The sequence below is a fragment of the Alligator sinensis genome, unplaced genomic scaffold, assembly GCF_000455745.1.
Source record: "Alligator sinensis unplaced genomic scaffold, ASM45574v1 scaffold709_1, whole genome shotgun sequence".
In the NCBI taxonomy this organism is placed as follows: Eukaryota; Metazoa; Chordata; order Crocodylia; family Alligatoridae; genus Alligator; species Alligator sinensis.
In genome coordinates, this window is record NW_005842208.1 from 223508 (window position 1) to 235680 (window position 12173).

The 12173-nt window shown below is 59.3% G+C and overlaps 1 protein-coding gene across 1 annotated transcript in view; it reads right to left on the minus strand.

Moving 5' to 3' along the window:
- LOC102371226 (myosin-10-like) overlaps window positions 1–12173 on the minus strand; it is a 38298-nt gene that overhangs the window by 25369 nt on the left and 756 nt on the right. The window contains 15 exon segments of the mRNA XM_025207748.1: window positions 159–332; window positions 764–937; window positions 1526–1678; window positions 1840–1958; window positions 2244–2339; window positions 2662–2805; window positions 3477–3575; window positions 3699–3762; window positions 4007–4099; window positions 4429–4449; window positions 5242–5271; window positions 5762–5864; window positions 6198–6225; window positions 6576–6732; window positions 8760–9149. Coding sequence (XP_025063533.1) covers window positions 159–332; window positions 764–937; window positions 1526–1678; window positions 1840–1958; window positions 2244–2339; window positions 2662–2805; window positions 3477–3575; window positions 3699–3762; window positions 4007–4099; window positions 4429–4449; window positions 5242–5271; window positions 5762–5864; window positions 6198–6225; window positions 6576–6732; window positions 8760–9149 — 1845 coding nt within the window.

Consider the following 12173-nt stretch of genomic DNA (forward strand, 5'->3'; position numbering starts at 1 on the left):
TAATTGGGGGGGGGGGGGGGGGCGGGCAGTGGCTAGGCACTCTTCTTTTCCTGTTGCAACAAGTGGCTGCAGTGAGATAACAATCCACTGGGGGTAGCCTGCCATTAGAACAGTGCATGCACACACGCACACGCACACACACACAAACACAAGCCCACCTTGCCAGCATAGTGGATGATGCAGAAGTCGGCCTTGTCACGCAGCTGTCGGGGCTTCTGGAACTTAGGGTGAGCACCTTGCTCCTGGATCACCTTCTCCACAAAGCTCTTGTCTGTAGCCTTTGGGAACCAGCACTCCTCATCCAACAGGGCTAGCACCCCAGGGGGGTTTGCCTACAAGAGACACTTTCACATGCTACCCTAGCATGCCAAACCCACAGGGACCCATGCCACCCGCCACAGCACAGCATCTCCCACCCTTCTCTTCACAGCAGGACACTCCCTCCCTGCAACACAGTGCCCTAACTTCCTGTCCCACAGGGGCACCTTCTTACTCTTCCTACCCTAGGTCCATGACATGATGCCAACTGACCTCCTTCCCCATCTTCCCTACTCCCTGTCCCATGGTACTCCCTGCCAAACACCGCACCCTGCTTTCTGCCTCACAGGGGCCCCCTCTTGATCCGCCATAGCCCAGCCCCACAGCACAGCGTCCCCTGCCCTTCACCACTAACACAGCATTCCTTGCCAAGCCCACACACCCTGCTTCCCACTGCACAGTACAGCAACCCCCAGGACTGCCCCAAGCCTGCCCCACAGCACACCGGACGCTCAATGAGGTCGATGCAGGGCTGCAGATCGAGGCCAAAGTCAATAAAGTCCCAGGCGATGCCCTCACGCTGGTATTCCTCCTGCTCCAACACGAACATGGTGTGGTTGAAGAGCTGCTGCAGCTTCTCATTGGTGTAGTTGATGCACAGCTGCTCAAAGGAGTTCAGCTGCGGAGGGAGCACCACATGTTAGGGGTGCAACAACCACCAAATGGGAGGAAGGGTATATTCTACCTGGGGGTACTAAAAGAGCTATGGAGAGGGCTCACAGAAGGTTCTGGAGTGTATGAAGGTCTCTCAGGATCTGGGAGCCAGGACATGAGGGGTGTGCATAGTATACCAAGGTGCATGGAGTACACAAGGGAGTCCATGTGGTTTGGAGCCATATGGGCTGTGCTTCATGGGCCGTATGGGGTAGTCTGTGGAGTACCAGAGTGTCTAGGGGCGACAAGGGGACAAGGTGCATGCAGGTATCTGTGAGGGATTGGGGTGCATGAAGGGCCATGGGGCACAGCAGGGAGCATGTGGGTGTCTCCAAGCCAGGCAGGTAGCAGATGCTGGTAAAGGTAGGTGCTCATGGATGGTGTTCCCAGGTGCAGAGGACACAGCAGGGTTCGGTAGGTGAGCAAGAGGCATCTAGATGCACAGAGTATGTGTGGTGTGGGGGAGTACAGGGGCACTAGGACATGAAGGGGTCACCAGTGGGATGGTGGGGATAGGGGACAGGGGGTACCCTACAGGATGTAGGGACCTCACCTGGAAGATCTCAAAGCCAGCAATATCAAGGATGCCAATGAAGGCAGCACCCTGGCGCTTGGTGCGGTCCAGTGCCCGGTTGATGCGGTGTACCAGCCAGCGGAAGAGTCGCTCATACGTGGCCTTGGCCAGAGCCTCAATGGCAAAGTCAGCCTGTGGGAGGGATGGTGGGACATGTGCTACACATGCTTCTCTTGCACCCTGGCCTCAGACCTGCCCCCACCCACTGCCCTGCACCCTCCTTCCCTTGGCCCCAGAGCACCCCCTCAAGCCTGCTGCCACCTCCAACCCCTCCAGCCCTGCCCAAGGCTCACCTGCTCTTTCGTCTGTGCCTTCTGTACATAGTCACGCCCCACCTTGATGCGGGGCATGAGGATGGCACGGGAGAACTCAGTCACATTGAGAGCCAGCAAGTGGCACAGCTTCTGGGCAGCTGGGGACACAGTGAACATCAGTGCCAGAGCACAGTGCCCCACAAACCCCCACCGCTGCCAGCTTTGCTGCATAGGGGAGCCAGCCAGCTCCTGCCCTAGAGGACAAGGCCCCTAGCCCCACCCTGAACCAACCAGTACCACTACCACCCTCCTCCCCCAGCTAGATTGGGGCTAGCAGCACCCTTCCTTCCCATGGAGAGGAAAGGCCTCTCTCTCCTTCCCCTGCTCCAGCCAGCCCCAACCTAAACCCAGTGCCCCCAATCTATAACCACGCCCACCCGTACCAGTGTTATCCGGCATGGAGGCCTGGTCTGAGTTACGCTCCTTGCGGAAGGCAATGTTCCCAAACTGCAGCACAGCTGACACCATCCGTAGCATACCTGAGGGGTGGGGGCCATGAGGGACACGTACACCCCACCCACAGCCCCAGCCCCTATGCTTCACCCACACTCCCAGCCTGTCCTATGGCCCCACAGCCCCCACCACTCCATCCGATACCCCGACCACAAGCCTATACCTACAACCTGCCCCATGGCTCCCCACCCTCTGTCTGAACCCCCAACCTAACCCACCTGCCTCAGGGCATCCTGCTCAGCCCCCTCTGCACCTCAAAGGGACCCTATGCAGTGCTTGCCCTCCTTGTATCCCTGACCTGGCCACCACCTTTGCACCATGGGCCCTGCCTGCGCCCCACGGACTCACTGTGAATCTCCTCATGAGAGAAGCCCATAATGCGCATGGACTCCAGCGTCTCCTGGAAGACCTCCCTGTCCTGCTGGCCCGGGATGGGCAGTGCCCCATTGGACAAGAACCGGTACTGGCTGAATGGCTCCAGCAGCAGTTCCCCTGGGGAGACAGATTGGGTAAAACCATGCCCTGAGGCCTTGAGATGCCCCCCACACCAGACTGAACACACGGGGCAGCTCCATGGCTGGCCTCCCTCCATACCAACCCCAACTCCATGGGATGGGACAGAGAACACTGCAACCAGTGTTTGCCACTGAGTCCAGATAGGGCTCATGGAGCCAGCAGGGAATCAGGCAGGAATCCTAAGAATCAAGGGAAAGTAGGACTGAAAGGGACCTCACAAAGTCATCTAGCCCAGCCCCCTGCTCAAGGAAGGCTCATCCCTGACTAAAGCATCCCAGCCAAGTATCTGTCCAACCTGCTCTTGAAAATTTCCAGAGATGGTGATTCCAGAACTTCCCTAGGTAGCCTGTTCCAATGCCTGACCATCCTCACAGTCAGGAAGTTCCTCCTAATCTCCAACCTAAATTTCCTTTGCTCCTAATCCTTTCCCCTACAACCACAGAGAAAAACCCAATCTCCATCCTCTCTGTAATCAGCCTTCAGGTATTTGAAAACTGGTATCAAGAGAAATGAGGCCTAGTGGTTACAGCAGGAGGTGGGGGGCCTGGAAAGCCAGAATGTCTAGGTCCTTTTTCAGCTCTGAAGATGAATAAGGTCTGGTGGATTAAGGCAAGACACCTGGGTTCCCTGGAGGCACAGGGCCATACCCTTCATGTGGTCGCCAGCCCCAGCCAGCAGCTGGTATAAGATATGGAAGGTTCGCTCATCCTTAGCCTGGCGGATGGCACGCGATTTCTCCAACAGGTCTGAACCATATGCAGTCATGGAAGGAGATGCAGGACCTGGGCCCAGCCTCCGAAACTCCCCCCCTCATGCACCCCAACAACCCCCCAGCCCCAACCCCACGCCTTGCCCCACACAGAGGATACAAGTCTCAATGTTGGCTCCCACAATGTAGCCAGCAACGTCAAAATTGATCCGGATGAACTTGCCCTGGGGACAGAGGGACAAATGGGGCTGGCAAGGACTGGAAGAGCCTCTCACCCACCCCACAGCCAGGCATGCCTGTCCACCAGTGCAGCCTTGTAGCACCACCAAGCTGACCACACACCAGGCCAGTCCTCACACTCCCAGGTCCAGCAGCCAGCCCTGCCCCACCAAGCCTTCCATTTATAACCAGCCCTGCACCCTGGTTCCCCTCAGCTGGCAGCCTCTCCCCAGCAGGGGCCCCACTCACAAAGCGCGAGGAGTTGTCATTCTTCACGGTCTTGGCATTGCCAAAGGCCTCCAAGATGGGGTTGGCCTGCAGCAGCTGCCGCTCCAGCTCACCCTAGGGAAATTGTCAACCCATCATGTGCAGCCTCCAGCTACTCCTGCCCTAACCAGAAGGGGGTGCTGTGGAGCAGGAGCACTGGCTGGAGGGCTGGGGAGCTCCCCGCAGGGGGCACAGTGGAGCAGGAGCACTGGCTGGGGCAGGCTGGGCAGCTCCTCACAGGGCACTGTGGGACTGGAGCACAGGCTGGAGGGGGTACCAGCTATCCCTGTCCTGGCCAGATGGGGGTGCTGCTTTACAGGCCAGAAGGTAGTTTTGAGTACAAACACTAGGAATACACGAGGAAGCAGCGGATGATGGGGTGGGCAAACACTGTAGCTACTCACGTAGGAGCCAGGGCTGGAGCTCTGGAGGGGATGCAGCACAGGGCACAAACAGGGGTGAGGGAACAGGCACCAACAGACACAGACAAAAACCAAAGGGTTAATCAGATCCATGCAGCACAAGGCACAGGGTTGGGAGGGGGAAGCACCCTGCTCCTGGGGCCCATACTCCCCTCTACCTCAGCATGAGTCACCTATCCACTGCCCCAACCCACCCTACCCCACCCAGAGCTGTAAAGGAACCCAGCTGCCCTGGTTCCCAGCTGTCAGCTCCAGCCCACCATGCCCCATCCCCTGCCCAAAGCTGAGAGGGAAACCAGGAGTCAAGGCTTCCAGCCCCCTGCTTCAACCCACTAGATTTCACTCCCTGCCCCAAACTGGGATAGGACCCAGGAGTCCAGGCTCATGCTCCCAGGGTGCAGAAGCCATTCCAAAAAGTTAATATGCTAGCTGTGGACAGCTATCACCTTCAAGCACTTAGAAGAGGCAGGGGAGCTGCCACAGGGAAGAAGCATCAGCTGTTATGTCTGCCCACTCCTACTAAGGAGTAAGTGAGCCAGACCACTGTTCCCTTAACCCTGAATGCAAGAGGGGGGCCAATGGCTCTACTGACACCAGTGCACAGCCCCGACAGCTGTGAGGGAACACCTAATGCTGGTGTATTCACTGCCATCACAACTACCCACATCCTCCAGCAAAAGAACCAAAGGGAACTGCATTGAAGCACCAACTCGGTGCAGTACCCCCAGGGTTGCCATGCAGGGGGCAGAAATGTGGAAAGACAAGGGCACCAGCATGCAAAGTGTGTCAACTTGCCTGGGTCTTCCCTGGGTTGGGAGTCTCCAGCTGGGGGCAGTGAGACACACAAGATGGGAGGTTACCACAAGAAGCAAGGGGTATCCCACTGTGCCCTGCTTCCACAATGGGTCAACATAGAGCTGGCTCTGAGATAGGGCATATCAGAGCTGATTATACAGGGACCTTTCATCTGGTGCTGAGATGAGGCCGCCTCTGGGGTGGAGCATGTCAAGTGCCAGTTAAAAAGGGACTTTTAGCCCAGCACTGAGATGCTGCTGCCACCTGAAAAGGAATCTAGGTCTCCCAGTTCCCTTCCCCAGTTCTCGGCACTTTCTTGAACAGTCTACTGGGCTTTCCCCTGGGCTCCCCTCTCCAGGGTCAGCCAATTCCCAGGGTGACACATAGGGGACCATGATGGGGCACCAGAAGCAAGACCCAGAGAGTATGAAGATGGGGGAGGAGTCACACCACACCACACCACACATCCCCAGCTCCGGGCAGCATGCAGCCATGCCCAGGCAGACAGGTGGGCACTCACCGGGACACTGTGCTCCTTGCGGGCCTTGTGGGAAGAGGCAACATGGGCAAGGTACTGGATCACCTTCTTGGTGTTCTCCGTCTTGCCAGCTCCCGATTCTCCCCTGCAACAGCACAGGGCTGCAGGCATGGGGGCAGCACAGCCCTCTTGGAGCCAAAGGGGTGTGTTTAGCCCAACCCTATAGCAGGCAGCCCCACATACGCAGATCCACAAGGCACCCAAGCCAGGGCCACAGTGCCCAACCTATGCTGTAGCCCACAACCACCATCCCCTACCAGCACCCCATGACACCCACCACACAGCCTCACAGCGCCCAGCTCAGGCCACAGCATTTACTCCCCACCAAACCCCATGGCACACATGCACCCCCAGAGCCCCAACCACATGCCCCACTCGCCTCCCATTCAGATCAGCCCACGCCTAGCATAACACTTACGTGCACAGAATGGACTGGTCCTCCCGGTCTGCAAGGGGACAGAAAAGGGGGTGATCAGGGGGCTGCAGACACTTTCCCAGCGGTGCCATTCATACCCTGCCCCCACCTCTGAACACACAGCTGGCTCAGTAGGCACTAAAAAATCCAGACCCCATCCCAGCATTCATGGCACCAAGCAATACCAGCCACCATGGTCACCAAGGGGAAGCAGGGACAGTTATGTCTCCTTCTCTCCCACCAGGATGCAGAGGCCAATGTACACACCCCAGCAGGAGGCAGTAATGTACATGCATGCACACCTCCCTCCTCCACCCCAAAAAGCCCCTCCTCCCCACTTCTACCACCAAGCTCCTCCCATGCCCCTCCTACAGTACCCACCTTGCAGCATGCTGCGGTAGGCAGCCTCAGAAATAGCGTAGATGTGGGGTGGCATCTCATGGCGCTTCTTGCCACGGTACATGTCCACAATCTGCTCCGTGTAGATGGGCAGCGCCTTATATGGGTTGATCACCACGCAGAACAGCCCTGAGTATGTCTGCAGAGATAGGGCCATCACAACACAGCTTCATGGAGCAGCCAACCTGCTTGGGGAGGGGGCTGGGGTCTTGCAGGAACTAATGCAGGTGGGGAAATGGGAGCCAAGATATCTCGGTTGTAACTCAGCCGTGGGATGGGAGTGAGGTCTGGCAATTAGAGCAGGAGGGCTGGGAGCCAGGATGCCAAGTTCTGTCCCAGTGCTGGTTCCACAGTGCTCCAATACAACTAAACTCCCTCAGAGCTAGGACAGAACCCAGGCATCCGGGTCCAAGTCTAGCCATGTGCTGAGTGTGCAGCTTGCAGTAGCTTAGTAATTATGGTGACTGCTCTGTACTTAACTGTGGGTAATTAAAGGCCCCAACAACAGCGGGCAGGCACCTCCCTCCCACGCCGGGCACAGTGCCCCAGCCAGCTAGCATGGGGGGAGGGGGAAGGGGAATCCATCCCCAGCCTTCCCATCCCATGCAGGAGACCAGGGTCCTCTCCCAGCTCAGAGAGGGTGAATTAGAGCTGGGGGTGGTGGCTGAGAGCCAGGATGCCTATGTTCCTCTCAGAATTATCCAGGCCAGGGATGGGTAGCAGTGGGCCAATTAAACACTAATTGCCCCTTCCTCCACTTGGATGGGAGGTAGGTGGAAGTTACCCTGAGCATAGCCCAGACCCCACACTCTGGCCCAGGCAGAGATGCCCCCATCCCCCCACCACAGTGTCCTGGTTCCGCCCCTCTGCCCTCATTACCAGCCCTGCCAACCATTAGGGCTTGGGTGCAAGCCAAGGGGCCCGGCACGGGGCTAGCGCAGCAGGCATGGGGGAGGGGAGGCATTCACAGGCCAGGACAGAACAATGGAGCCCAGACACCTGGGTTCTCTCCCTCCCGAACCCAGCAGAGGAGTGCAGGTTAGGGAAGAGAAGGAGTCCTTGGTTCTGTCCCTGCTCTAGCAGGGGAGCAGGTCCTTCTGAGTTAGACTGCTGGGGGGGTGGGGGCAGAGCCTGGGATCCTGGCTTTTATTCTGAATTGCCCTGGCCAAAGAGATTATATTCCTAGGTGAAAAACCACCCACTCATGGGGCTTTCTGAGCCATGCGAGGAGTATTTGAGTACCTCCCAACAGGGGCTGGTCAGTGCCTAATACCAAAGTCAGGTTTATTTCTCAGGCCTGGCATAAGGGAGGGCTCTGATGGCTGGGGAAGCAGACTACTGAGTGCCCCCCCCCACACCCCGCCAGGAAGGAACCCCAGCCCCTGCTTTTCAGGGGTCTCCTGCTCCCAACTGGGATCCTGACACCATGGGATACTAAGCAGGGATCCCTGGTGGGAGACCTAGCTGGGTCAGGGGTCACCTTGGGGGCCTTTTCCCTCTCTGTGAGCCCAGACCCCTTAAATGTGACAGAAGGAGGGGGTACCTGTGCACTCACTCCTCCCCCGCCCAGGTAGGCTTTCCTTCCCGCCCCCCATCCCCATGGTGCTGCCGCCACTGCCTCCATTCTGGCCAAACAGGTTGGGCCTGTCCAGCTGGAGTGCCGCCCAGCTCTGGCGCTGAGTCAGGCCTGCCCTGGGCTCCCCCACCTCGATACCCAGCAGAGCACAGCATGGCCCCAGGGCTCCCTACAACAGTGGCATATGCCTTGGTAACATACCCTGTGCTGGCTGGGCATGGACATGCCATCTGCCCCACTCCCTAGCAGCACCAGCACTAGCCTGGGGTGGGGGTAGGGGTGAGGAAGGGCCCTCTGTGAAGCCAGGACACCTGGATACTCCCTGTAACTCAGGAGCAGACTGGGATCTGGGAGGGTTAGAGAAGCATGGCTGGTATCCAGGACTCTTGGGATCTCTCCCACCTCTGGGAGAGGACTGGGGTCTGGTGGACAGCAGAAAAGGGCTGAGAGTGCAGATGCCTGGATTCTCCTCCTGCTTTTGAAGGAGAGTGGGGTCTAGTGATTAGAGCAAGGATGTCTGGGAGTCAGGATGCCTGGGTTCTAGTCCCCTGGAAAGGTGCAGATGGTAGGCACCGGGGTCATGCACTCACATAGATGAGACCAGAGTAGTAGCGGTCCTTGAGGTTGTGCAGCACGGAAGCCTCATTAAGGCAGGTCAGCTCTGCCATATCCTCCACCTTGGCAAACTTGGGGGGGTTCATCCTCTGGACATCATGCTTGGGAACCCGGGCAGGGCGCCCCGTCTCAGTCAGCTCCACTAGAACCTCATCGCCCTGTTCCTCACATAGACTGGCTGCCTCAAAACCATGCCGCTCTGAGGGCACCCACACCAGGCGCTTGGCTGTCCAGTCGGCCTGCGTGGCCAGGCCGCCCACCCCACTGCGGTCCACAAACAGATAGCGCTCAGCCTCATCCTGTGGGGGCACCCGCATCGCCATGGTTCTGGCACCGGCTGCCCTCTGGCTGAGTCTTGACTGCAGCTGCAAGGAAATACAGAATGAGAGAAGCCTGGTGATAGAGTGACACCCCCAAAACCCCCCAGAAAGACTTCCATCTGCCCGGGCCCTAGGAGACCCTGCAGAAACAGGCCAGCCCAGCCTCCCCCTGAGATTCCAGAAATCCAAGAAAATGCAACAACCCACCTAGGCCCTGGGAGTCCCCAGGAAAAGAGCTCACCCCACCCCCACCAGTCCAAGAGGAACCTACCACAACACACCTATTCCTAGAGACGATATGAAAACATCACAGCCCCCAGAAGAGCACATCATAACACCCCAGCCCCTAGAAATCCCATGGAAACAGCCCTACCTGCCCAGCCCCTGGAAGACCCTACCATACCACCCTAGCCTCCATGATACCTGACAGCCCCAGTGAAACCCTAGAGTAACACACCAGCCCACTAAGCAAAACCCTAGGTGCCAAAGCAGGTTCCCCAGAACAGCCATGACATCTATGAAAGCAAAGTGGGCCTGACAGCTCCCAGCACATCAAGATCCTACAATAACCACCCAGTAGCAGGCTCCACAACACAGCTCCAGCCCCTGCCAACCCAGGGGGCCCAAACAACCCCAGTCTCCCCCAAAACCCTCCAACAAGACCCTGGCCCCCAAGATACCCTCCAACAAAGCTGCAGGCCCCCTGGAAACCTTCCACCAAGGTACCACCCCTCCATACCCTCAGAGATGCCTCCTTCCACTAACATATCCGCTGCCCAGCACCCCTAGAGATCCTGCAATACCATGCCAGTCCCCGTGCCAGTTAGAGCACAGGTGGAAGCCAGGACACTTGAGTTCTCTGTACTCTGCTCCCTCCATGCCCACTGGGCGGCAGGGTTGGGGGGGTACTTGCTGTTTACTTTCCAGTGCCCCGGTGCTAGCACTCTCCCCACCCCCACACCCAGGCAGGACTCAGCCTGCCTGCAACCTACAGGTGCTGTAATGGGGAGGGGAACTGGGGCTCTGTTTGCCCCCAGGAAAACCAACACCTGGTTTCAGCAATGTGGGGAGCCTCCTCCCCACTCCCCACCTCACCACTGGCCAGTTCCTCCAGTGCCTCAGAATGGGGGGACCCAGTGCCAAGAGCAGCCTATGGACCAACCCCCCACCCCACTACCCTAGCTTGGGGGCACCCAGGAAGCCCCAGTGGGAGAACTCCTTCCCAGCACTGCCCCCAGCCCTTCACCTGCAGACAGGGCTCCAGTGGTGGTAGTGGCAGCGGAAGCAGCAGCGCGCGGGCGCAGAGCAAGCAGCTGGCAGGTCACCACCGCGTCACTGCCACTGATTGGGGAGGAGCCGGTGGGAGCTGCCGCTCACACAAGCCAGCATGCGGCAACTCCCCCCCCACCTCTCACCAGGGAGGGGAGAACACAGGAGTCCTGGCTCCAAGGCCCCTCCCTGCCCCAACTGACTACTACACCCCAATCCCTCCCAGACCTGGCACAGAATCTGGGCGCTCTGGCTCCCGGCTCCCAGCTCCCCCCTGCATCAAGCCACCAGACCCCACTCCCCTCCCAGATCTGGGCTAGGACCCAGGAATTCCAGCTGCCAAAGACAGGTCTATGCAATGTGCTTGAGCATGATTCAGCCCCTACGGGCACGTACGGCTCATCAAACACGAACAGCCCGAAACTGAAGCAGAGGTGCTGTGGGACAGCCCGAAGCTGGGGGGCAGGGGGCTGCAGGTCATGGGTGAGGGATGCCGGCAGGACTGGGTAGGGGGCCCCTAGGACTGGGCTGGTAGGGCCTGTGAGCAGGACTGGGAGGTCTTTCCTCCCTGCCCACAGCTCCCTCACTGGAGTGCACCTCAGCTAGTGAAGCTGCCCCAGCCATCCCCCATCCTGCCTACCCGGAGGCCGGGACTGTCTCTTACATGCCCTAAAATGGAGAGGAGGAGGTAAGGCTCCACACCCTTTGGCCAGGACCCAGCACAGGTGGATCTGGCAGGGCAGAGAGCAAATTCCACAATCACCTGCTCCAGCCACTCCCTCTATGAACCACAGTGCGTACCCAGGCTTCCTTGCACCAGCCCCGTCAGCCTTGCTCTCATCACAGAGCTGGGGTGTAACCCAGGTGCCCCAGCTGCCAGACCCCTGCTCTAGTCTAGCCCACCAGACCCCACTGCCATACACTAGTGGCTACCGACCTTCTGGCCCTGCAGGTCAGAATGGTGGCATGGGGTCAGTTCATGGGCCAGACCCGGCACAGGGATGGCACACGGGGTGGGCCAGTGACTGCAACCCAGCATGCTGGCCCAGCCCCACGCACCAGATCCTGCTGGATGCCAGCCAAACCCTGCGTGCTGACACAATCTAGCACTGGCCATGTTCTGTGCCCCACAGGGCTCCCCACGGGTCTGGAAATAAGGCACTAAGGGAGCAGCCATTAGTGCTGCCACCGCTCCCCTGCCGCCAAATTTCCAGACGTGTGGGGAGCTCGGGGGGCCGATGACACAGCTGCATGGGCTGGCGGCTGGGCACACGGGGCCTGGCGCACCCTCCCGCTCGCTCTCCTGCAGAGCGGTGCCCTTCTCCCCCAGCCCTGCCCTGCGCAGCACACACCATAAAGCAAAGGTCCTCAACGCTCGCAGTGCCGTGCCCTGCCGTGCCCTGCCTGCACCCGCGGCCAGCAGGAAGATCTGAGTGGCACCACATCCCCTGGAGCCAGGCACAGAGCCAGACGGGGCCTCCCTGGCAGCACGTCTGCCGGGCGACACCCGCGCCCACCGCAAACCCCCGCGGCACAAGCCGGTCCCTGCCCCACAGCCCGGCCCAGGGGCTGCCCGGCACTGCCCGCCCCGCAGGTTACCTGAGCGGGCTCCCGGGCCCGGGGCAAGGGCGCCTCGGTCCCTTCAGACACAGGACACCAGCGTGGGCAGCATGCGGGCCGTCAGCCCCCCGGCTCGGGGGGCGATTATTCAAATATATGTAAATATATGCCAACGTATGCAAATGAGCGCTGCACAAGGGCGCCCTGAGGTTGAGACCGGCGGCCTCCGGGGGTTGGGGG